Source organism: Poromitra crassiceps (assembly GCF_964638095.1).
Source record: "Poromitra crassiceps genome assembly, chromosome: 16".
NCBI lineage: Eukaryota > Metazoa > Chordata > Actinopteri > Beryciformes > Melamphaidae > Poromitra > Poromitra crassiceps.
The window spans coordinates 37,326,118-37,353,617 of NC_139645.1; the positions used below are offsets into that span (position 1 = coordinate 37,326,118).

At 46.3% G+C, this 27,500-nt stretch overlaps 1 protein-coding gene across 3 annotated transcripts in view; it reads right to left on the reverse strand.

Annotated features, from left to right (window-relative positions):
* atosa (atos homolog A) overlaps positions 1-27,500 on the reverse strand; it is a 98,912-nt gene that overhangs the window by 15,448 nt on the left and 55,964 nt on the right. For all 3 annotated transcript variants that reach the window (XR_014553437.1, XR_014553438.1, XM_083653085.1), the window contains exons 2-5: positions 9,195-9,379; positions 6,609-6,805; positions 2,361-2,486; positions 1-641 (exon numbers count right to left, since the gene is read on the reverse strand). The exon at positions 1-641 is cut by the window's left edge and continues 1,457 nt beyond it. Coding sequence is in view for 1 of the 3 variants with exons in the window: in XM_083653085.1 (XP_083509211.1) it covers positions 1-641; positions 2,361-2,486; positions 6,609-6,805; positions 9,195-9,379 (1,149 nt within the window). In the remaining 2 variants the exon portion in view is untranslated. The remainder of the gene's footprint in view (positions 642-2,360; positions 2,487-6,608; positions 6,806-9,194; positions 9,380-27,500) is intronic.

A 27,500-nucleotide genomic window follows, 5' to 3' on the forward strand; every position in this document is an offset into this window, starting at 1 on the left:
TGGGGAGGGGGGAGGGGGAGTGGCCTGCTTTACCTGTGGGGTGGGGGGAGGGGGAGTGGGAGCGGGAGGCCGTGGGGGAGCGAGAGGGCCGGTGGAAGAGGGGGGAACCCTGGCAGTGCGGGACGTTGACCTGGGGAAGCTCTCCGTTCTGATAGGCGTGGCCGTCGCCAGGCTCCCGGCTCCTCTTGCCGTAGAGAGGGGGCACAGCAGTGCCGTAGAGAGGGGGCACAGCACTGTGGGACAGAGGGGGCACAGCACTGTGGGACAGGCTGCTGATGGGGATGTTGTTGATGGGAAGGTTCGGTACGGGTAACGCATTGATGGCGAGGCCCGGCATGGCGTTGGGGCTCTTGCTGTAGAGCGGCAGGTTGGAGTTGTGGAGGAGGTTGTCTTTGCCGGGGTCCTGCCTCTTCCTGAGGAAGGGCAGGCCGCCGTGGCTGCTGAGGCTGGGGGTCTTGCTGTAGAGCGGAGGCAGGCCGGTGTGGATGCTGCAGGACAGAGTGGGGTAGGTGGGCTGGCGGGGGAGCGACTGCACCCGAACTCGCAGGGCTACGCTCTGGGACACGTTGGGCACGGGGAAGAGGTGCTCCGAGGGTGGCTGGGAGAACTGCCACACCAAGTCCTCATCAGCAGCACTGATCCTGTTAGACAGAGAGAGAGCGAGAGAGATAAAGGAGAGAGAGAGAGACAAAGGAGAGAGAGAGAGACAAAGGAGAGAGAGAGAGACAAAGGAGAGAGAGAGAGATAAAGGAGAGAGAGACAAAGGAGAGAAGAGAGAGAGAGATAAAAGAGAGAGAGAGAGAGATAAAGGAGAGAGAGAGAGAGAGAGAGAGACAAAGGAGAGAGAGAGACAAAGGAGAGAGAGAGAGACAAAGGAGAGAGAGAGAGATAAAGGAGAGAGAGAGAGACAAAGGAGAGAAGAAAGAGAGAGATAAAGGAGAGAGAGAGAGAGATAAAGGAGAGAGAGAGAGAGAGACAAAGGAGAGAGAGACAGATAAAGGAGAGAGAGAGGGAGAAAGGAGAGAGAGAGAGACAAAGGAGAGAGAGAGAGAGAGATAAAGGAGAGAGAGAGAGAGAGAGAAAGGAGAGAAGAGAGAGAGAGAGAGAGAGACATTGGTTTTGGGCAGGTCATTGTAAAGTCTTAGATCTAAAAACATTAGGACATTTAGGGATCTGGGAATTTTCTGAACCCTCCAGTGATTCAGTTTAACTTCCTGTAATTCAATTTTTACTTCCTGGAACCAAAATGGTGAAAACTATAAAACTGTCTGGAAATCTTTCAAGACAGATGGTTCCTATTCACCTTATTCCTGGACTTACGTTTCCCATGATTCTCAGCGGTTGCTGATTGTCGACTTCCTGTTTAAAAAAAATTCACTAGCAAGGAGGTGCACGCTGCTGTCAAAGAGTGGGAATGTTTGGCTTATTTGATCCGAAATGGCTAAAAATAGTAACATTGTGTGGTTGCATAGCGGCAATATTTTACAAAAACAAGGTGAATATCAATTCACTGGTACTGTATGGGCTTATTTTAGCCAAAATGGCAAAAAATAGTATGTGGTTGCATAGCGGCCGCTTTTGTTTTGAAGGCTAAACATCCAAACCGGAACTCTTATTATTTGGTCATTGAACGTAGCTTTAGCGGTCTCTCTCTTTCAAGATTCAAGATATTGTCACTCTGTTGTACAATTATGCACGTGTGAAATTATTATGCTGGGGGGCTCCATTACAAGACATACGTAGGTACAAAGTCACAACAATTATGATTATTTTCAGTCTCTTTCGCTATGAACGGTCCTGGGCGGAAACAGGCAACCGGCAGCTGGAAACAGGGAGGGAGGGTGTCATGGAAGCGCCCACGGTCTCACCAGGAAACTCAAAGCTTTCTGAACTTAATTTATTGCAAATGTTCTAATCTTGAACTTGCTAAGACAATTCATTCAGACATTCAGATTTGTAGTCTATTTTCAAGCCAGTTTCTTTCAGTCTAAGTCTAATTCATGTATGGGAGTGGAGGATTTGAAGAGGTCATTTGCATAATGTGTATCCCTTTTGTGGGGGTCTTTAGTTCAAGTTCAGATGGCTGCATCTCTAAAATATAAAATCCATTGTGTAAAGTGTTATTTTGTCAAGGACTTCATCTCCATTTTGTTCAAAAAGCACCACAATGTGTGGTCACAGGTATCACTTGTTCTCAATGGGAGTTGTTTTCCTTCCTTTAAGCCTCTTGAATCTTGCCCAATAGCCTCTCTGGAAAGCCTCCGCCCACAAGTCCACCAACAGCTGAGATCTTCCCGGGTTTTAGGAGCGTCGTGTCTCACCTGTACAGGATGTTCCTGCCTGGGGACAATGTGTCTCACCTGTACAGGATGTTCCTGGGGACGATGCCATGGGAGGCGCTGAGCCAGGCACTGAGCTGGGAGAAGAAGACGTAGGAGCGGACGGCCAACAGCAGGGTCTTCTCCTCGATGAAGCGATCCCCGCTCCTGCCAAACGCAATGTAAGAAAAAAAAACTATTTGTTAGGTTAATGAGAAAACAGTTCAGGGGTGTGTGTGTGTGTGTGTTTACAGAGGCCTTGAAGTCTGCCTGTGTGTGTGTGTGTGTGTGTGTGTGTGTGTGTGTGTGTGTGTGTGTGTGTGTGTGTGTGTGTGTGAAAGTGGTCCCTGCTCCTACGCAGGCGAGAGAGAAGTGGGACACTTTGTCAGGCTAATGAAACAACAGCTCTAGGATGTGATCTTCTCAGGTCAGTGAGTGTCCAACTCAGTTACCAAAGAAGTCCACAAGTGCAGGTGGCTCAAAAAGAGCACCCGAGGGCACTCCGTTTCAACTCGCTATTTTCTATGAAGACTGCAAGTTGAAGTTTATCCCTGCTAAAACAAATGATTTTGAATATACCAGAGTGCCTTGTGTCCCTTTGGTGACCGAGCTGGACGGTCACTGCTTTTTTTTTAATTTGATCTCTTTCTAATCCTTGAAGAGCACCAGATCACTGGCTTATTGACCCAATCAGTGTTGGGGGTAGCTCATTACAAAAGCAACATATTACATGTAATATATTACTTTTAGGAGTAACTCAGTAATATAACTTATTACTAATAGGATTTGAGTAATATTATACCAGTTACTTTGTCAAGTAACACAAGTTACAAATTGAGTTAAAAAAAGATTAACCATGCACATATTAAATAAAGATACAATCATTTCCTAATCAAATTGTGTGTTTTTATGCAAATAACCACTATAGATGACAATAACAAAGGAAAAGGATAACATTTAGAAGTTTGGACGGTTTGGACTGACTTCAAGACGGGTGCAATTATCTTTTGGGATGGTTCTGGGGCGGCGATGTCATTCTGCTACTACTGTTATTTTGGTGAAAATAATGCAAAAGTAGTGTAATAAGTAACGACACAGACAGTAATATTGTAAAGTAATGTATTACTTTCAAATTAAGGTAACTAGTAATATGAAGTATATTACATTTTGAAAGTAACCTGCCTAACACTGGACCCAATGCAGCACTCCCATCTCTCTCTACTTTAGGTAACACTTCATTTCGATAGTCCGCCTACTGTACAGAAAGTCTACAGAGTGTTTGTAACATTTCAACAATCCAACCGTTTTGCTTTGATCTGTAGATGTTTAACAGATGCTGTTTGCTTCCCGTTCAACTCACCTGATTCTCACCACCTGGAGCTACTCAATTCTTCTGACAATATGTAGGTATGTTCATGAATTGTCACATATACTCTTTAGCAGGGGTTCCCAATCTTAAAGACCAAATGAACCCAACGGAATGCAAGTAGCACGAGGGTCAGAGCTGTTTCAGAGTCTTGTCTGAGATGACAGGGTTGTGAGGCGGAACCATAATAGCGTGTGGATGATTTGATTTGACAATTCTGGGGACTGGCTTTTAGGGCTGTGGCGATTCACTTATCTCCCGATTCGATACTATCACGATTCTTGGGTGCCGATTCGATTTATATTGCGATTCTTAAGTATTGCGATTTTACGATTATTGCGATTCGATATTACGATTTATTGCGATTTTTGTTTATTTTTTTCTTTTATTTTTTCAGTTTGTTTGCTTTTTCATACACTAGAGACTGTATATTATATATCATGAGTAGGGCTGGGCGATATAGTTAAAAACAGGGGCGGACTGGGATCATAATTCAGGCCGGGCATTAGATACCAAGCAGGCCAGGCCGATATGGGCCGACGCGCGTGAAATTTGGGCCGTTTGAAGCCCAATTTGGGCCGTTTGAAGCCAGATTTGGGCTGTTTGAAGTCCAATTTTACAATGAGATGCACCCACTTTAACCCTGAAGTGTATGTATTACTTCAGACTAACTAATAAAGTAATAAAACCACTAGTTCCCAGTTCAGAATTGCAATTGTGCAATTACTCACCCAATGTGAGTAATTGCACAATTGTTACAAGTCTTCAACTGTGAATTCAACTTGCCTGTTTCCATGAAGTTGCTCCATAACATAGACTGCTGCTGCTGCTGTGTTTCTATCTCTACTTAACGTAATGTTAGGTTCAAAACTGAGCACACATGAATCTAACGTTTTCGGACAGTAATTCTGTCAGTTTTCTGCCAGCCAGTTGAATTCAACACACACACGTTGGTGTGTTGGTCAGGATCTGTAATGTTAACGTTATTTGTTTTGTGCCGTTCAATATTGCTGGTAGTGATAGCCTACAGTCACCTGGCTCTGTGCTGTAGTAGTAGCCTATCCAAGCCCGCTGGTCTCTCATGACGTGTGCTGTCCTGTTGTCGACGTCAACGTGCTTTGCAGCGGTGCAACTTCATAAATAATTAATTAATCCCTAATCCCGGCGGTCAGCGACGATGCCATCGTCCATCGCGATGTTTCACTGTGAAACCATTGTGATGATGCTGTTTGGTTGACATCGCCCAACCCTATTTGGCATTGGCCAATCCTGGCGTGTTCCACCCCCAAATCCAGTGGGATTCAGTGTGTTGTGGTGCTGCGCGAGTGGGATCCGCAGAGTACCAGGCAGCCAGCTGCTTCTGTGTGGAGCAGAGCATGAGTGCTGCCCGCCCGCCTGGAATCTGCCAGCGGCGACCCCTTAGTTAACGTTATCCTAGAATGCGAGTTTAATGAGCCAGTTACATTTCTTTGCATTCTTAGACATCACCGTTTGCTTTATTTTGTATGTTACATACAATTGGCCAAGTTAGTAGTTAGTTTATGGGCTAGAAATTCTGTCAGATTATAGATGCTAGGCGCCATTTCTCCTTCATTTGGAGGAGAAAATGAAATAAAGATTGATTGACAGCTGCCATGTCGTGATATGATTGGTTGAAATGGGGTAGAAATTTGATAGTGCAATGTGATGTCTGCAAACTGTAGATTACTACCCCTTTGAAATAGTTTTCCCTCGCCAAAATGTAACCTATGTTTGGAGCGTTATTTACCCCCCTTCCTGACAAGCTAGCATATTATCAGCGTATATATGCAGGAATCCCAAAGTTAAATTCAATACCTTTTGATATATTTTAACACCTCAGCACCACTTTCGTCACATCAACGATAAGGGTGTAAACCACAAGTTTAACCATGATAAGATATTGTATTGATTATTTGGACAATGATACAATATTTTCTGATATCACAAAGTGTGCCATGATACGATATTGATTCAATTCAGGGGTCTGCGGTCGATATGGGACGATATAATTATGCTCATTTAACACAATGAGCACAATAGCTACAAAATTGTATACATCTCAAATGTTGATGAAGACTTTTCAATCGTTTTTAAGGGCCTTGATTTCCCATAAATTGATTTATCAACTTTTAATACTTTGCAAGACCCCGCGGACACCCTGATTATGCTAGGTACCAATGGATGCGTTAGGTCTTCTAGTTTCTTCTGATAACAGGATCTCCACTGTAGCTTTAACTAGAAGGACCGCAACGCAGACTTATGCCTCCGCCATTAGTTCATTCTGGAGTCCAAATCGCCATTTGAGGCAAATTGGAAGAAATTCCGTCAAGGCGCTCCTGAGATGTTGCGTTACAGAGCTTGGAAATTGGGTGTGTGAGAGGTCACAGTGACCTTGAACTTTGACCACCAAAATGTAATCAGTTCATCCTTGAGTCCAAGTGGATGTTTGAGACAAGTTTGATTAAATTCCATTAAGGCATTCCTGTGTATAATCTGTTAAACATCTACACACAAAAGTGAAACGGTTGAGTGTCACCTAAAATGATCCTGTAGGAACATACGATGTAGGTACACAAGGTTAAAGACACCGCCCTATGTGTGAACATCCATTGTGGATACTATCCAAGTTTAAAATAATGAGATTAGACCTGTGTGTGTGTGTGTGTGTGTGTGTGTGTGTGTGTGTGTGTGTGTGTGTGCGTGTGTGTGTGCGTGTGCGTGCGTGCTTGTGTGTGTGTGTGTGTGTGTGTGTGTGTGCGTGTGTGTGTGTGTGCGTGTGCGTGCGTGCTTGTGTGTGTGCGTGCGTGCTTGTGTGTGCGTGTGTGTGTGTGCGTGTGTGTCTGTGTGTGTGTGTGTGTGTGTGTGTGTGTGTGTGTGTGTGTGTGTGTGTGTGTGTGTCTTACTGTCTGGGAACAGGCTGCAGGGTCCATCTCTCCAGCAGCAGAGCATCTTGTTTGATGACCGGGTCACTGATGGGGTCACTGGGGGGGCACTCGTCACCATAGCAACAGTCTGGCAGCAGCATGACCTCGATCATGATGGGGATGCTGTTTCTCCAGAGCAACATCACCTCTGAACGGGTCCGCCGGGCCTGCCGGCACTGGACACACACACACACACACACACACACACACACACACACACACACACACACAGACACAGACACACAGACACAGACACAGACACAGACACAGACACACACACACACACACACACACACACACACACACACACACACACACACGGGCAGTGTGAGTTAGTGTTCATGGGACAAAGCAGTTATTCTGCTCTGACATATTGTTGTAGATAAATGGCTGAAGTGTAAATGAGAGGGAAGCGAGTAACATGAGTGAGGTGTCTCGCTATGGGAAGCAGCCTCTGCAGCCCTACTATGCTCTGGAACATGCCCTCCAGATGTGTATGGTCAGGCTCATACTATCACACTCAAGACCCTCCAGATGTGTATGGTCAGGCTCATACTATCACACTCAAGACCCTCCAGATGTGTATGGTCAGGCTCATACTATCACACTCAAGACCCTCCAGATGTGTATGGTCAGGCTCATACTATCACACTCAAGACCCTCCAGATGTGTATGGTCAGGCTCATACTATCACACTCAAGACCCTCCAGATGTGTATGGTCAGGCTCATACTATCACACTCAAGACCCTCCAGATGTGTATGGTCAGGCTCATACTATCACACTCAAGACCCTCCAGATGTGTATGGTCAGGCTCATACTATCACACTCAAGACCCTCCAGATGTGTATGGTCAGCCTCATACTATCACACTCAAGACCCTCCAGATGTGTATGGTCAGGCTCATACTATCACACTCAAGGCAAGCTTGAGTCAAAATGGTAGAAAAATGTCAGGTTTATTTTCCATATGTTTGTGTCTTCAAAGCTGGGGCAGAGAGTGCTGCAGTAGCTGCTGTAACATAGAACATAACACACAGAACAGAACAGACACAGTGGCTCTGATCCTGTTTGGGCTTTTAGATTTCATTGCCTTAGTTAACTCATTGAGTGCCAATGACGACAGTTGTCGTCAATTCGAATACTAACGTAGAGTGCCAAAGACGACGATTGTCGTCAATTGCGTTTTTTGACGGTGGGACGTGGATCAATGCCTGATACATCTCCTGTACAAATATTGTAGCTATTGGAGGTGTATAACCTATTTTACCGACCCAGTAGGTGGCGACAGTGCTCTCCAGATTACAGAAAGGTCCGGAAAACAGGAGGAAAAAGCCGTGATCAAAGAGAAACCGATGCATGCTGCAGCCAGAGCCATATAGATTGCTCTGTCTGCAGCTGACCGAACCGCAGTCAATCCGCGCACACAACTGAGCTCCTCTGCCTCTGTCTGTCTGTCTGCATAGTTTCTTCACACGATTAGCCGCCAGAAAGGCAGCACCCGACGCCGAAGGGACAAACCTTTCCCTGCAGTCCGGGTTGGCATTTCCTTGTCGCGCTGGGAGCCGCCCGGGAGCCGCCCGGCGCAAAAACGGAGGCTCCGAAAATAGACTGGGTGCGTGTGGGGAGGAGTTTGCAGCTGAGGGGGGGAGAGGGGGGTGGGGCACGCAGGCTCCACAGAACTACACCACGTCACTACATCAGAAAATATTAGCTAGAGTCAGTGAATGTGCTTGAAATGCTTCATTTCACAAAAGGCTGAATATCTCAGCTTATAATTTGAAACCTGTCTTTTTGCTCAAAACAGCCTATCTTCTCCGGCTCATAACTAAAGAAACGGAAAATGGTATCAATAAACTTAAGAACTTTTGCAGATGATAGAATAGAGTCTCATCGTTCTTTGTGCGTGTTCGGTGTTTACATAGTAATATCACACAATATTCTGTGGGCCTCGAGAAATCACTGAAAACGCTCTGAAACTCTGGCACTGGGAGCGTCCGTTCTCCAAAAGTGGCTGGCACTCAATGAGTTAATAAAAAAAACAAGAGCGGCTCAAAAACACGCAGAGCCCATAATTCAGCAGCATGCCTCCATCTTGGATCAGCATCAGCTGAAACCCACTTCACTCACTACATTAAGATATATGAGTCTGACTCAAGTCTCTTCACTTGCCAAACCAAAATGCGGTAATGAGGTACTTTGAAAAGCACCATATCAAATGAATGAATGAATGACAAGCCCCCGCAGAGTGAAGAGGGAGCTACTGACCTCAGCTGGCATCAGGCTGTGCATGCGAGTGTGTGTGTCTGCGTGTGTGTGTGTGTGTGTGTGTGTGTGTGTGCATGTGCACGTGCGCGTGTGTGTGTGTCTGCGTGTGTGCGTGTGCTTGTGAATGTGTGTGTGTGTGTGTGTGTGTGTGTGCATGTGCACGTGCGCGTGTGTGTGTGTCTGCGTGTGTGCGTGTGCTTGTGAATGTGTGTGTGTGTGTGTGTGTGTGTGTGCATGTGCACGTGCGCGTGTGTCTGCGTGTGTGCGTGTGCTTGTGAATGTGTGTGTGCGCGTGTTACCTGTGGTAGTTTGTCGCTGCACTCGTGCTTGTGAAGAGGTGGCATGGCCGACTGGGCGGGGGGGCAGTGCAGCCCCTCTGCTCTGCCCTTCACGGAACATTCTGGAGTCCTTCCCTCTGTGATGAGCAGGGTCAGGAACACCAGGAGCTCCTCAGCATCGTACTCGAAGAACTCCTCCGACGCATCTGGACCAGGCAGAAAGAGAGAGAGAGAGAGAGGGACGGTCAGGATACCAGACCTCTAACAAGGCAGAAAGAGAGAGAGAGAGAGGGACGGTCAGGATACCAGACCTCTAACAAGGCAGAAAGAGAGAGAGAGAGAGGGACGGTCAGGATAGCAAGCCTCTAACTAGAGCTGGGTATTGGTTCAAATTTCAAGAATCGATTCGATTCCGATTCACAAGGTTGCAAATCGATTCATCCCAATTCGATTTGATTTGATTTGATTCATTTCAATATTGATTTGGTTAGTGATACCAAAACGTGTTTTTTGAGCTGTAACCTGAATTACATGACTGTCCAGTTATGTAACACAGGGGTTCCCAACCTTTTTTGCGCCAAGTAGATACATGGGGAAAAAAAGTTGCGATTGTCAATTTTAATGGTTTTAGTTACACATATATTTACTCACCAGGTGGTGACAAAGGGTAAATAACAGTCTTTTCATCTGTCAATAAAGACACTTTCACAATTATGCACAGTGATTTGATTTCAGCCTATATAATTTCTAAAAGTAGATATTAATGATCAAACATTTCCATTTATGTAGCCTACAGTATTTATGTTTTTGTTTCAACTACAAACATAAGTAAACGTCAACTTGAAACTATGTTTCAACTACCACACACAGCATAATATTTTAGCCTGTTTATTATTATTTTTATTTTTTTAATTAAAAAAATCGATCTCTGGACATATGAATCGATATCAAAGGATTAAAATAAAAATCGATTAACACTTTCACGCTTTCACTTTCGCGCTGACGCACAGCGGTGGCAACGGTGGGGGGTTCCAAGAATAGACTGGATGCACACTTTGAAACACGCACCATAAATAAGCCCAGAATCGCAAGAGCTTCATCAGAGCTCTCAACCGAAACGCCAAGAAACGAGCAAAACCCATCCAGCGAGCCCCATCCAGACTGCCAGGCAGCAGCCAGGCAGCAGCAACTCGTTTGTCACAGACCCGCTGCAGAGCCAAGGAGGGCGGAGGAGAACGCCCACGGAGGGAGGAGTTGGAAGCAGAGGGGGGTTTCCTGCTGTTATGGAGGAAATTACTGTTCAAAACTATTGTTTAGATGTCTGACGTCTTACTGATGCCAAAAATGAATGGTTAAAGTGACTGTTCTATCGAATTTCACAAAAAGCCGTTTATCTCAGAATAAATTTTCAGACGCTGAAACCATGCTGTATTGAACTGCTAATGCTTACATAACTACTAACTCTACAAACTAACTCTTTTAGACAGAGAAAGCACACATTCTATTAGTTCTTTTGAGATATTGTGTGTTCACAAAATCCTAACAGAAACGAATCCTCGGCTCTTGAAAGATGAGCCAAAATCCTCAAAAAAAAACCTTGGCAGAAGCTAACTACAGTATTGAAAAACGGCTGGCAGTGAATGTGTTAAAAATCGGAGAATGGATTTTTTGAACCCAGGCCTACCTCTAACATAAGAAGGAGGAACTAGAAAACGGGATACAAGATGCCAACACACTCATCCCCCACTTGTTGATTCTCATCCACAACAAATGTTTTTAGACCGTCGGCAAACCACATCCAGACCACATCCACATCCAGACCACATCCAAACCACATCCAGAAATATATTTAGCATCTTTGCTAGCCTTCCATAATTCATGTCATGTTGACGTCTACATATTTGGCCATCTCTGCAGTCAACAGATTCTAAAGAATGGTAAGAGCTGCTAACTCAATATAAAGTCTGGACATGGTACAGCTAACCTGCCCAAAGTGGCCAAATGAACGAGAAGCTGGAATGGATTAGGCTCTGTATTTTCTATCTTTTGCATGCAGGAGGTACTTGAATGATTGCCTCTATTAGGGCATTAGGAATGCATAGGACTGATGTGGGGAGCACTGCAGGTATGCACTGATTGTGTGCGAGGTCTTTATGGTGTGAAGAGGCTCCTGGAAGGTCTTTATGGTGTGAAGAGGCTCCTGGAAGGTCTTTATGGTGTGAAGAGGCTCCTGGAAGGTCTTTATGGTGTGAAGAGGCTCCTGGAAGGTCTTTATGGAGGCTCCTGGAAGGTCTTTATGGTGTGAAGAGGCTCCTGGAAGGTCTTTATGGTGTGAAGAGGCTCCTGGAAGGTCTTTATGGTGTGAAGAGGCTCCTGGAAGAGGCTCCTGGAAGGTCTTTATGGTGTGAAGAGGCTCCTGGAAGGTCTTTATGGTGTGAAGAGGCTCCTGGAAGGTCTTTATGGTGTGAAGAGGCTCCTGGAAGGTATTTATGGTGTGAAGAGGCTCCTGGAAGGTCTTTATGGTGTGAAGAGGCTCCTGGAAGGTCTTTATGGTGTGAAGAGGCTCCTGGAAGGTATTTATGGTGTGAAGAGGCTCCTGGAAGGTCTTTATGGTGTGAAGAGGCTCCTGGAAGGTATTTATGGTGTGAAGAGGTTCCTGGAAGGTCTTTATGGTGTGAAGAGGCTCCTGGAAGGTCTTTATGGTGTGAAGAGGCTCCTGGAAGTTCTTTATGGTGTGAAGAGGCTCCTGGAAGGTCTTTATGGTGTGAAGAGGCTCCTGGAAGGTCTTTATGGTGTGAAGAGGCTCCTGGAAGGTATTTATGGTGTGAAGAGGCTCCTGGAAGGTATTTATGGTGTGAAGAGGTTCCTGGAAGGTCTTTATGGTGTGAAGAGGTTCCTGGAAGGTCTTTATGGTGTGAAGAGGCTCCTGGAAGGTCTTTATGGTGTGAAGAGGCTCCTGGAAGGTCTTTATGGTGTGAAGAGGCTCCTGGAAGGTCTTTATGGTGTGAAGAGGCTCCTGGAAGGTCTTTAAGGTGTGAAGAGGCTCCTGGAAGGTCTTTATGGTGTGAAGAGGCTCCTGGAAGGTCTTTATGGTGTGAAGAGGCTCCTGGAAGGTCTTTATGGTGTGAAGAGGCTCCTGGAAGTTCAGACAGAGACGCAGGGATCACATGATCACCTCACAGCGGAGCAACATGGCTGCCGTCAGCTGAGCCGTCACAAAGAGGTCACGCAACACAAGCCTCTAAAGATGGTAGCTGGTAGAGATTTAGCGCACTGACCAGAGAAGCTAACTTCAATGTCCAGCCTGTCACAGGTGCTGGAGGGAATGAAAATGCAATGAGGCCGTGGAACCTATAATTTGACACGAATAACGCATGAAGGCATCATCTCTCCTACTTGGATTTGGCTTTAGTGAACACAGCTTTCAAAGTTCTGCTGAAAAGTTTGGATTTAGACAACGGGTGTGGGGTGTGGGGGAAGGAGGGTGTGGGGGAGCTGGAAGGCAGTGGATGAGACAACTTTTCCAATTTAGTCATTTCAGCTGGATATATTTAGACGCTCCATGTCAGCTGAGCCGAGGCGTGATGGCACACACTGTTTGCTCTCTCTCTCTCTCTCCACACACACACACTGACACACAAGCTGGCATGCACACACACACACACACACACACACACACACAGACACACAAGCTGGCATCCACACACACAGACACACACACACACACACTGACACACAAGCTGGCATGCACACACACACACACACACACACACACACTGACACACAAGCTGGCATGCACACACACACTGACACACAAGCTGGCATGCACACACACACACACACACACACACACACACACTGACACACAAGCTGGCATGCACACACACACACACACACACACTGACACACAAGCTGGCATGCACACACACAGCACAGGACTGACTTGTCTCACATGCACAACAACACACAAACTCCAGGACTTCAGGACAGAAATAACAGTTCTGCTGGGTGGGGAAGGCAGGCAGGGTGACCCAGGTCCTGGCAGGACAGAGTAGGGTGACCCAGGTCCTGGCAGGACAGAGTAGAGTGACCCAGGTCCTGGCAGGACAGAGTAGTGTGACACAGGTCCTGGCAGGACAGAGTAGGGTGACACAGGTCCTGGCAGGACAGAGTAGGGTGACACAGGTCCTGGCAGGACAGAGTAGAGTGACCCAGGTCCTGGCAGGACAGAGTAGAGTGACCCAGGTCCTGGCAGGACAGAGTAGGGTGACCCAGGTCCTGGCAGGACAGAGTAGGGTGACCCAGGTCCTGGCAGGACAGAGTAGGGTGACACAGGTCCTGGCAGGACAGAGTAGGGTGACCCAGGTCCTGGCAGGACAGAGTAGAGTGACCCAGGTCCTGGCAGGACAGAGTAGAGTGACCCAGGTCCTGGCAGGACAGAGTAGAGTGACCCAGGTCCTGGCAGGACAGAGTAGGGTGACCCAGGTCCTGGCAGGACAGAGTAGAGTGACCCAGGTCCTGGCAGGACAGAGTAGGGTGACCCAGGTCCTGGCAGGACAGAGTAAGGTGACCCAGGTCCTGGCAGGACAGAGTAGGGTGACCCAGGTCCTGGCAGGACAGAGTAGGGTGACCCAGGCCCTGGCAGGACAGAGTAGAGTGACCCAGGTCCTGGCAGGACAGAGTAGGGTGACCCAGGTCCTGGCAGGACAGAGTAGGGTGACCCAGGTCCTGGCAGGACAGAGTAGGGTGACCCAGGTCCTGGCAGGACAGAGTAGGGTGACCCAGGTCCTGGCAGGACAGAGTAGGGTGACCCAGGTCCTGGCAGGACAGAGTAGGGTGACCCAGGTCCTGGCAGGACAGAGTAGAGTGACACAGGTCCTGGCAGGACAGAGTAGGGTGACACAGGTCCTGGCAGGACAGAGTAGAGTGACACAGGTCCTGGCAGGACAGAGTAGGGTGACCCAGGTCCTGGCAGGACAGAGTAGGGTGACACAGGTCCTGGCAGGACAGAGTAGGGTGACCCAGGTCCTGGCAGGACAGAGTAGAGTGACACAGGTCCTGGCAGGACAGAGTAGGGTGACCCAGGTCCTGGCAAGACAGAGTAGGGTGACCCAGGTCCTGGCAGGACAGAGTAGGGTGACCCAGGTCCTGGCAGGACAGAGTAGGGTGACCCAGGTCCTGGCAGGACAGAGTAGGGTGACACAGGTCCTGGCAGGACAGAGTAGGGTGACACAGGTCCTGGCAGGACAGAGTAGGGTGACACAGGTCCTGGCAGGACAGAGTAGGGTGACCCAGGTCCTGGCAGGACAGAGTAGGGCTGAGTCAACCTGCCTCCACCCAGGAAGAGGCTCTTTCACCCCGAGGACACAGCCTCCAACAGGCCGGCCTCTGAGGCTTTGTAGGGACAGAAAGGCTTACTGACATCAAGAGAATAGGCTGCTCAGTGCCATTCATGCAGACTCAGAGCCACTTGGGAGGATTTCTCACAGGAACCAGAGTTTGTGACAGTTTGTGAAAAGGGCATGATGGGGGGGGGGGGGGGGGGGGGGGGGTGCTGCTATACGTTAGCTGTGACTGCTAAGTGTATCTCCTCTCTACCATGAGAAAGTGACGTTTCCTGCCCTGTTTGTATTGTATTTCAGCTCAGAGTTCCAGTATATTTTGAGCTGCCTGAGCACCTTTCCTCTCCTGTACTCCTCCAGAGGAAACCAGCAGAATCCTGCAGGAGGTCAGCTGATACACAGAAGAACCACAGATGTGTTTCTCTCACACACTGCTCTTACTGTCAGGCCACTCCACTGTGGCTGCTAGCATTCGTTTCCTAAGCGTAACGCCCTAGCCTCATTAACCTGACTCCCGTTCTAACGCTAACCCCCTACGCTAACGCTAACCCCCTACGCTAACGCTAGATCTGCCTCCATTTAAAATGAATGATGAGGATACTCCTCATCACACACAGTTCTCCCACCAGAGAACAGAGTCCCTCTCAGCTGGCTTTGTTGTTACTGCTGCTGTGACTGTGTGTGTGTGTGTGTGTGTGTGTGTGTGTGTGTGTGTGTGTGTGTGTGTGTGTGTGTGTGTGTGTGTGTGTGTGTGTGTGTGTGTGTGTGTGTGTGTGTGTGTGTGTGTGTGCAGCCAGCCAGCCAGTCACGCACATTCCACCCAGGGAACTCCTCCTACATGCGTTGAGCTGCTGCTGCTGCACGTGGAGAGAGAGGCGCAGTCCAACACAAAACATGAGGAGGGAGGGAGGGAGGGAGGGAGACAGGGAGGGAGGGAGGGAGAGAGGGAGGGAGGGAGGGAGGGAGGGCTGGGTGCTGTCAGCCAGCTGTAGGATGAATGAGTGCAGAGAGAGAGAGAGAGAGAGAGAGAGAGAGAGAGAGAGAGAATAATATAGAATACAGGTCAAGACTGGAGCTTGCAGATAGGGAAATGCACTTTGGCCGATGATCCAGCTGACTGCTCTGTACACAGTCAGTTCTAACTGATGATCCCGCTGACTGCCCTGCTGTACTAGGGGTGTCAAAAATAATCGATTATAAGATGCATCGCGATGTGGACGTGAAGTCAAATATCGATTATAAAAAAAAAGAAAAAAAAAGAAAAACTTGTTTTTATTTTTTTAATAATCGAATAAAATATAATGGAAGTACATGCAGTTGTTTATTTTAATTATGGATCATAATACAATGCAATTCTAAATGCACTTTTATTTTAAAAGTAGCCACACAGTGAGAAAAATAAATCATGTGTTGGGGAAAAAAAGTGATGCATCGATTTAAGATGCATCGAGATGCATCGATAATCATTTTATATTCGAATCGTAGCCCTCTGAATCGTAATCGAATCGTGAGGCCAGTGAAGATTCACAGCCCTATGCTGTACACAGTCAGCTGTAACTGGGCCTACAGAAGAGGTCCAGCAGACTGGGCCAAGCTCCAGTGCCCTGGGCTTAGTGCCCTGGGCTTAGTGCCCTGGGCTTACTGTCTATCAGGGGATGTGGGCTAAAGGTGAAGCTCTGTGGAGGAGGCAGGGAAAGCAGGAGAAAGGAAGCAGGGATGGATGGAGGGGGCGGGGGAGTGATTAGGGAGCAGATAGACTGAGAAGTGGGGTGCTCACCCACTAACACACATGTGCACACACACACACACACACACACACACACACACACACACACACACACACACACACACACAGCCCCAAGCATGTGGGTGTCAGATTGCTGTTTTCAAGGAGAAGTGAACACGCACACACCAAGACGACATGCAACACATATATACACACACCCTTAACACACACCCACAACAAATGCACACACACATATGCACAAAACACACAGATACACACACCCCTAACAAATGCACACACATATACACAAAACACACACTCAGATACACACACCCACAACAAACAAATGCACACACATATACACAAAACACACAGATATACACACACACACACACAGCCTGAACACACAGGACACACGTGCAGTGTAGAACAAAGGGCCAGTGAGAGGCTGGTGGAGGGGCCCAGGCAGCCAGTGGACTCATAGATGAGATCTGTCATTCCTTAGGGCGTCGTGACTGAATAGAACATTCCTATGTAGCCTACACACACACACACACACACACACACACACACACACACACACACACACACACAGACACACACACACAGACACACACACACACACACACACACACACACACACACACACACACACACACACACACACACACACACACACAGACACACACACACAGACACACACACACACACACACACACACACACACACACACACACACACACACACACACAGTATAAATGGAAGCAGCGATCAGGATGCAGGACAATGCAAAACAGGCAGAAACGCAGGGAACATCCAATAGACATGAATGGGGAGAGTTGCGTTCAAGATAGGTCTCGTTTTTCCACAATATTTTAATCCACAATTTAACTTAACTAGATTTATTTCAATCAGCAGCGAAAAGTAGCCTCTCTTTTAAAAGAACAGCCTAGTCCAGGCTGCTGAAATCTTTAGAGACTTACGCCCAACGTACACCACATGCGTTACAGCTGCGTTGCAGATCCGGTAAAACTGCCGGATCGACTCTTGTCCATGTTAATAGATGGGCGAGCATGACACACCTGTTCTATTTTTGTGGGATCCTGCATACGTCTGACAGATGACATGAGTGTGGGTCTGTTCACAGCCATACTGGAGCCGTACCACATCTTTGAGAAGCCTTTGGTACAAATGGTTCATGTGAGTTGGGAAGTTTCACAAACAATCCAAGTTGTCATGAAGCCTTACAAGCCTACTCCTCTCTGTCACACTGGATCATGACCCATACCAGACCCTTCTGTCTGTCCCAGTCACTTTAATGTGTATATCGCTCTTCAATGTACTGTAGAAACTCTCTTTCAAAAAGGGCAAGGCCGTGCAGCGGCCGAGCCCACGCAGCAGGCAAGCCTAGGAATCGAGCGCGCATAGCCGGTGAGATGCCTAGTCATGATAAAGTATCCAACTCCAACCTGCCCTAGACCCACATTACAATCCCTAGGGCCAGGCATGGACCAAACATCACCCACAGCTAGGCCTGTCCCTAGGGCCAGACATGGACCAAACATCACCCACAGCTAGGCCTGTCCCTAGGGCCAGACATGGACCAAACATCACCCACAGCTAGGCCTGCAACTAACCATTATTTTCATTATTGATTCATCTGTCGATTATTTCCTCGATTAATCGATGGGTCTATAAAATGTCAGAAAATGGTGGAAAAAATGTCAAAATTCAGTGTTTCCCAAAGATCAAGATGACATCTTCAAATGTCTTGTTTTGTACACAACCCAAAGTTATTGGGTTTACTGTGATAGAGTAAAGAAACGCAAGACAATTATTCACATTTGAGAAGCTGGAATCAGAGAAATTTTTTTTCTTAAAAAAAAATTACTCAAAATGATTATTCCAAATTAGGGATGTTCATTTTGAAAATTTTCCAAAATCGATAATCGGTGAGAATTAACGATCAATTATCGATTATCGATTTTATTAATACTTAGAAAATTTTCAATTTTTTCAATTTTTTCAATTTTTTTTTTTTTTTTTTTTTTTTTTAACAAAATGAATGCCTATGGCAGAAAATACGAAAGACAACGTGTTCTCCTCAATGAACTCTTTATTTCAATGTGTCTCCTCTCCAACACTGCTGTCCCCGGCGCATGCCGGTGTGAATTTCTCATGTTTAAAACAGTTTTGTTGGCACAAAGGCCCGTGCCCAGCCAGAAAACTAGAGACTATATGAAGCTCCACCTCACGTTAGTCGGCTGTGCAATGGAGTGGGGCGAGGAGGAACGAATTCCACCCAAACCTAGTCCAAAAAAAAAAAAAAAAAAAATTTTTAATAATTAAAAAAATCGATCCAAATGCCACAGGATCGATTCCAATCCTTAACGATCGATTATCGATTTTCGATAATTGATGAACATCCCTATTCCAAATAGTTGTCCATTAATTTTCTGTCGATCAACTAATGGATGAATCATTGCAGCTCTACCCACAGGCAGCCATGATGATGTGACCGCTGACCTCTCCTCCACCCCGACACCACCCTCTGTGTGTGATGTGATGATGTGACCTCTGACCTCTCCTCCACCCCGACACCACCCTCTGTGTGTGATGTGACCTCTGACCTCTCCTCCACCCCGACACCACCCTCTGTGTGTGATGTGATGATATAACCTCTCCTCCACCCCGACACCACCCTCTGTGTGTGATGTGACCTCTGACCTCTCCTCCACCCCGACACCACCCTCTGTGTGTGATGTGACCTCTGACCTCTCCTCCACCCCGACACCACCCTCTGTGTGTGATGTGATGATATAACCTCTCCTCCACCCCGACACCACCCTCTGTGTGTGATGTGACCTCTGACCTCTCCTCCACCCCGACACCACCCTCTGTGTGTGATGTGACCTCTGACCTCTCCTCCACCCCGACACCACCCTCTGTGTGTGATGTGACCTCTGACCTCTCCTCCACCCCGACACCACCCTCTGTGTGTGATGTGATGATATAACCTCTCCTCCACCCCGACACCACCCTCTGTGTGTGATGTGACCTCTGACCTCTCCTCCACCCCGACACCACCCTCTGTGTGTGATGTGACCTCTGACCTCTCCTCCACCCCGACACCACCCTCTGTGTGTGATGTGATGATGTGACCTCTCCTCCACCCCGACACCACCCTCTGTGTGTGATGTGATGATGTAACAGGTGGGATTCAGAGCCTCTTATTATTAGAGCTGCGACTGCCTGCCACCAAGCAGCACTGAGGGGCTGGCTGGTACTCCGATGTGATAGATAGCATGTGTAGACACACAGACACATGCAGTCAGAGATATCCACACACACACACTCAGCCACACACACACACACACACACACACACACACACACATCTCTCAGCTGATGGAAAAAGGCCTCCAGGACAAGAGCAGAGGGCTCGGCCTCTCTAAGGCACACCCCTCTCTAAGCCACACCCCTCCACACACTCTGCTGTCATTCAGTGTAAGCACCCCCCAGGGCCTGCCTGACACATATCAGGCAAATTAACATGTCAAATGTGACTGACTGTGGGCAAGTTTTTACAACTCGTCAACATGTTGCCTCCATTGTACTTTAATGAGAGTGAATCTGATTCTGAATGTGTTTTGGACACTGTATTCATTGTGTGTGTATAGACTTTAAAGGGACAGCTCACCCTAAAATCCAAAATACATATTTTTCCTCTCACCTGTAGTGCTATTTATCCATCTATATCGTGATAGTTGCCTGAGTTTTGGAGATATCGGCCGCAGAGTTTCTGCCTTCCCTTCAATACAATGGAACTGGATGGCACTCGGCTTGTGGTGCTCAAAGTGCCAAAGAAATACATTTGATAAACTCAACAGCAATGTCTCTTTCCATAAATCATGACCCAGTTACTCAAGATAATCCACAGACCTCATTATGAGCACACACACACACACACACCCGAACACACACACACACGCATAATATTTGAATGTTGTGTAAGTACACAAAGCAAAAACCACTCCCCTCCCCCTCTGCTCAGCTGGAGGAGAGACCAGACCTCTGTACTGTATGTGTGTGTGTGTGTGTGTGTGTGTGTGTGTGTGTGTGGTCATCTGTGTGTGTGTGTGTGTGTCTGTGTTCAATCTAAGTTAAAGAGACAGCACAAACAACACAAGACTGAGTGGCCGTTCACACTATATGCCGAAGCCACGCCAAAGCCACGCTGAAGCCCCGCAGTTTCATTCCGGCGTCCTTGTTAACAGGTGAGAGCGTTCACACCAGCCCCACGCCACGCTGAAGCCACGCTGAAGCCACGCTGGAGCGATCGTTCAGGATTCAGTCCTATTTTCCAGGTGTGACGCGTGAAGCTTGAAGCTGCCAGGCATGAAGTCAATGGAAGTTGTGGGCGGGTTCAAGGCGTACCGAGGAGGCGCTGAGAGGAAAAGAGAAGGCTTCTTGTGTGAACAGTTAGGCGTCAGTTCAGCTTGTGCCTGCCTCAAGCTTCAGTTCTGCTTACGTTCGGCATCCTGTGTGAACAAGGGCTGAGGAGCACACCAATAGAGCCAAATTCACACCCACTTCCGGGTTAGGCATACGAACCAAGGGATTTCAGCTGCCATTTATTTTCCCATAGACATTTTGTAAAATGCTTATAAAAATAGCTTTACTTTGTCAAACCAAGTGATCCAGCTATATTTAGAATCAGGAGACACCATAGAACATTTCACTGCTGTACAATGAAACCCAATGTTTTGTACAAAATCAAGTTAAATTGAAAAACCTGTTGAATTTGAATACAAATTAATTATAAGACCAATTTTGCAATAGAGTTAAAACAAAAATATCTGAAAGAAAGATTAGAGAAGCGCACTTGTGATCACAAGGTTGCAGTTCAAACCTCGGAGCAGCTGTACATGGAGGCAAGTGAATGAGTAACACCCAGGACACACATCGTGCGTGTGTGAGCATGGCGTGTGTGTGTGTGTGTGAGCATGGTGCGCGCGTGTGTGTGTGTGTGTGTGTGTGTGTGTGTGTGTGTGTGTGTGTGTGTGTGTGTGTGTGTGTGTGTGAGGCATGGCGTGTGTGTGTGAACCTGTGGCTTTTCATGCCGGTGCCCATATTTACCATGTTAAAAGCATCCACACAGCAGCATGACTATCATCCACACAGCAGCATGACTATCATCCACACAGCAGCATGACTGCATCATCCACACAGCAGCATGACTATCATCCACACAGCAGCATGACTGCATCATCCACACAGCAGCATGACTGCATCATCCACACAGCAGCATGACTGCATCATCCACACAGCAGCATGACTGCATCATCCACACAGCAGCATGACTATCATCCACACAGCAGCATGACTGCATCATCCACACAGCAGCATGACTATCATCCACACAGCAGCATGACTGCATCATCCACACAGCAGCATGACTGCATCATCCACACAGCAGCATGACTGCATCATCCACACAGCAGCATGACTGCATCTCATCTTGCAGAGTAAGTGAAAATGTCAAAAACATCACCTGTTTGTTAACACCAAAGTGCTGCGGTAGCATAGTGCTGTTGGCGCCGCTGAAAAACTGTTGAATTCATGCACCGACTTGCCACCACAAATCACCAAAATGCTTCCTGGTATGAGGATGTACAGCACAGCAGCCTCCAGCTGGTTTACAGCACAGCAGCCTGCAGCTGGTTTACAGCACAGCAGCCTGCAGCTGGTTTACAGCACCAGCTGGTTTACAGCACAGCAGCCTCCAGCTGGTTTACAGCACCAGCTGGTTTACAGCACAGCAGCCTCGAGCTGGTTTACAGCACAGCAGCCTCCAGCTGGTTTACAGCACAGCAGCCTCCAGCTGGTTTACAGCACAGCAGCCTGCAGCTGGTTTACAGCACAGCAGCCTGCAGCTGGTTTACAGCACAGCAGCCTCCAGCTGGTTTACAGCACAGCAGCCTGCAGCTGGTTTACAGCACAGCAGCCTGCAACTGGTTTACAGCACAGCAGCCTCCAGCTGGTTTACAGCACAGCAGCCTGCAGCTGGTTTACAGCACAGCAGCCTGCAGCTGGTTTACAGCACAGCAGCCTGCAGCTGCTTAGGTTTGGTTGTCTTCTATTGTACTGGTGATGTATATAAGGGCATGCTGCAGGCTCCCTGCACCACCTCAACAGTGCATGATGTCATTCAGCAGTGTTGCACAATGAACACTCACACAGAGCCTGAACAAACACATAGAGCCTGAACAAACAACGTTTTTAGCTCAGATACAGCCTTCTTCGGCTGTGTCATTTTGGGTTTCGACTGCTCCACAGCGCCGCCGCCGGAAGTATCGGTTCTGGAGCGTGTACTGCACTCTTCAAGATATATTTTCTAGACATTGTTACCTCCTGTCTACATTGTTGCACTTCTATGGAATTGAAAATACATCTAAAATTCAAGATCACAAAGTACATTTATTTGCATTCATTTGATTCCCAATCACGACACACTGGTAAGAATTATTAATATCGAATTAAAAATGCTTTGAAATGCATTTTAAACATGCGATACAAAGATGCGATTAATCGAGATTAACTATAGTTAATCGCAAGATTAATCGCGATTACGAAAATGAATCGTTTGACAGCCCTAATATAACATAATATAATCTGCAGAGGCAGCATGCACTAACACACACAGCTGTACTGCTATGATGAATATGCAGAGGCAGAATGCACTAACACACACAGCTGTACTGCTATGATGAATATGCAGAGGCAGCATGCACTAACACACACAGCTGTACTGCTATGATGAATATGCAGAGGCAGCATGCACTAACACACACAGCTGTACTGCTATGATGAATATGCAGAGGCAGCATGCACTAACACACACAGCTGTACTGCTATGATGAATATGCAGAGGCAGCATGCACTAACACACACAGCTGTACTGCTATGATGAATATGCAGAGGCAGCATGCACTAACACACACAGCTGTACTGCTATGATGAATATGCAGAGGCAGCATGCACTAACACACACAGCTGTACTGCTATGATGAATATGCAGAGGCAGAATGCACTAACACACACAGCTGTACTGCTATGATGAATATGCAGAGGCAGAATGCACTAACACACACAGCTGTACTGCTATGATGAATATGCAGAGGCAGAATGGGAGATGACACAGACAGGTCCTCCATGCTAAATCTCCTTACTGCTGCAGCCCCCGGTGAGATAAATATAGACGCAGCTTGGTAGCTCTCGTTCTCTCTCAGACTCCAAAGTGTAGCTTCCTACAAAGACCTTTTGGCAAAGTGTTTGGAGGCAGCAGCACATTAAAAGCCTTTTCTTTCCTGCACTTAAAAACGATGCCTGAAGTCATAGACGAGGCAAAAATAACAATAATTACAAGAGTGTGTAAAAAGAAGGTTGGAGCAAACACACTGGGGGTGTGTTATAGTCAATGATTCATTCAAAAGGTGCCTGATTCCACTGCCAATTCTCACAGTCAAATAGTCGCAAAATGTGGTTATGAAAAAAAAAAAAAAAAAAAAACTAACCTGAACTAAGTTGTACCACTGTTCCTTCAGAAGTTGTAGTTGTCATAGACTGTGTTGCATAGTTGATTGCTCTATTGCTGACAAGAATGTGTTATTGTAAGTCGCTTTGGATAAAAGCGTCTGCCAAATGACGTAATGTAAATGTAATGAAACAAGGATAATTCCATTCCGGCTATATGGGGGTGCTGAATGTCTGATTTTACATAGAATTGTTTGGTTTCTCCCAATAGATTGTGATATATATTCTATTTTGGTATACGAGGGATCAGCCAAGCAGCATTTTGGTAAACAAACAGCGTCACTGGGTGGCAACGGCAATGGAACCCTATGGAGTGTGAGTTTGAGCGTCTGACTCTAGACGGCTGATCCTGTTTACATTTTAAAAACTGCAACAGTTCATACGACTTTAACACGACGTGCATATATTATACATCAAACGCTACTTCTGCTCTCACTCAGAATGTCAAAATATAAGCGATGTATACTTTTTGAGATATTAAAGTTTGTTTGGCACAACTCATACTAGTTAACTGCCGCGGGGTTACGCATTTTTGGGTGGCAAGTGACGTCACGCTGATTCGTCCTATAAGTATCAGCCTATTAATACCATAAAACCAAGTCCCAATTAAACAAACAAATCAGCTCGTGCCAATGGATTTTCTGATTGCCAGTTTGCCAGATAGTTTTATTAAAACAAGAAAAAGAAAGAAATTGTCGTATTGAACAGCCAAATCCGAGTCGGGGAGAGCCCTAAAATACACAAGACAATGATGCAGGAATTGAATACTGCAGCATTTGTTGTGCTGTTCCTCTTTGCAAAAGAAACATGCTAAAACTATTGTTGAGTAGTCAGTGACCTCCACTACTTTCCAGCACCCAAAGTGACTCATTGAACACAAATGAACATGAAGGTAGCTTGATGTCCACTGTCTCTCACTGTCCCCAACCAGGCTTTAAAGACCCAAATGCACCGAAGCTAAGCAGGTGGCAGCTTGGAAGTGTCACCAGCTCTGGCAACTGCATTTCACCACCACCATGGGTATCATTACCATGCCATATTTTCTGTCCCATGGCCAGTTCTACAGGCTGATTGACTATATTTGGAGACCAGCTGGTCTACCAGACCAACTAGCCTGGACTGTGTTCAGATTTTTTCCCCATTCATCTAAAAAAGGATATACTGCAGTGCGTGTTGTGCTTTGGATTTCATGAAGTAGCCTTTCCTCACCATGTCTTAGCTCACTGTAGCCTACTTCTCAAAAAGAGCACACTCATTCAAAACATGATGATGATGTGTGTTTACTGTCAAAACACATCAACTATATGAGAAAGTGATGCTTAACTCATTGAGTGCCATTGACGTCTAAAGACGTCAATTGCGTTTTTTGACGGTGGGACGTGGATCAAAGCCTGATGCATCTCCTGTAAAAGTATGGGGGATTTTGAAGGTGTATAAGCTATTTTACGGACCCATTAGGTGGCGACAGTGCTCTCCGGATTAGAGAAAGATGAGAAAAAAGAGTAGAAGAAGCCGTGGGGAAACGGAAACCGATGCATGCTGTAACGTTAGCTGTGAACAGCAGCCAATCTGCTCCCACAATTGAGCCTTTCTGTCTCTGTTGCGATAGTTTCTCCATATGATTAGTTGCCAGAAAAGGAGCACCCGACACCAGCATCTTTCTGAAAAGTTAAATTATTCTCAGCTGGAAGCGCTGGGAGCCGGCGCACAAAAACGGCGGAGCGCTGTGAAAATATACGCTGGGTGCAGCGCACTTTGAAATGTGCAGCAGAAAATTTGTGCAGCAGAGAGCCACCAGAGACACTCCCACGGAGGAGGAGTTTGCAGTTGAGGGGGGTGGGGCACGCAGGGCACCATACAACACCGACCCAGACAGCAGGCTCGATGGACAGATTGGCAAACACAAGCTGGAATACCTGATGCCCACCAGCAGTAAATCAAGACCAGCAAGAAGGTGTAGGGTCTGCGCACGCAGGGGCCAGCGCTGCTGGTTGCAGCTAATTTTTTTTATTTTGCCATCAAAATTCCTTTGTTTTTGCTGTTTTATTGAAGGAAATTACTCTTCAGATATTTGAGGTGTCACTACATCAGAAAATATTAGCTTCAGAGTCAGTGATGTGCTTGAAATGCTTCATTTCACAAAAGGCTCATTATCTCAGGTTCTAGTTTGAAACATCTGTTTTTGGTGAAACCAACCTATCTTCTACTGCTGATAACTAAAGAACGGAAAATGATATAAATAAACTTTTTTTTGCTGATGATACAAGAGAGTCTCATCGTTTTTGGGCGTGTTCGGTGTTTACATAGTAATATCACACAATATTCTGTGGGTCTTGAGAAATCACTGAAAACGCGCTGAAAGGGCTGGCACTGGGAGCGTCTGTTTTCCAGAAATGGCTGGCAGCCAATGAGTTAACTAGTCAATGGAACAGACCTATTGGCTCGCTGCACTGGCGGTTTGGAGGGTGTAGGTGCTGTGTCACTGGCTGTTTGGAGGGTGTAGGTGCTGTGTCACTGGCTGTTTGGAGGGTGTAGGTGCTGTGTCACTGGCTGTTTGGAGGGTGTAGGTGCTGTGTCACTGGCTGTTTGGAGGGTGTAGGTGCTGTGTCACTGGACGGGGAGATATGAGGTTAGGGTTAGAAAAAAAACATCAGAGCAGATAGATCATAAACAACACCCAAAAAGCTTCAAGACAAAACTTGCTAAAGTGGTCCACTGGGGACCAACATTGATTTGACACTAATGTGGCTTCTAAAACCATTAGGCTTCAATCATGAGTCTCTGTGTTGTTAAACAGCCACTGCTGTTGCTTTTTTGAGGCGTGCAGTGCTTGGAAGCAGCACTGGCTGTGGCTAAAGCAGTTGCTATCTGTATATTAAAATGTGTGAAGAGATGTGCAAATCTGCTTCCACTTTAAATACTTTTCCATTTGCTGTTGCTTGGCATTGTGAGTGCTAAAAAAAAATCACACTAAGCCCTCAGCCCTGTCAGCATCATAAGGCTGCATGATAAAGAGATGATCTTGCTTTTATATATATATATATATATATATATATATATATATATATATATATATATATATAATAAATAGAATATATATATATATATATAATGATCAGGGTATATAGGGTATATATATATATATATATATACATACACACACACACACACACTAGGGGTGTCAAAAATAATCGATTATAAGATGCATCGCGATGCGGACCTGCACGATTCTGCATCGATTCACAAATGTCAAAAATCGATTATAAAAAAAAAAAAAATGTTTTTTTAATATAATCAAATAAAATATAATGGAAGTACATGCAGTTGTTTATTTTAATTATGCATCATAATACAATGCAATTCTAAATGCACTTTTATTTTAAACGTAGCCACACAGTGAGAAAAAAGAAAGTGAGAAAAAAAATCATGTATTCGGGAAAAAAGTGATGCATCAATTTAACACGTTAAGTGCCATAGCCGAGATATCTCGTCTTACATAATCCAACGCTTGAGTGCCAGAGCCGAGATATCTCGTCTTACATAAACATTTTTTTTTTTTGACGGTGGGACATCAATCAACAACTTTTACATCTTCGAGATCACTATTGGAGCAAGAGAATGTGTATAATCTATTTTACCGACCACTAAGTGGCGACAGTGCTCT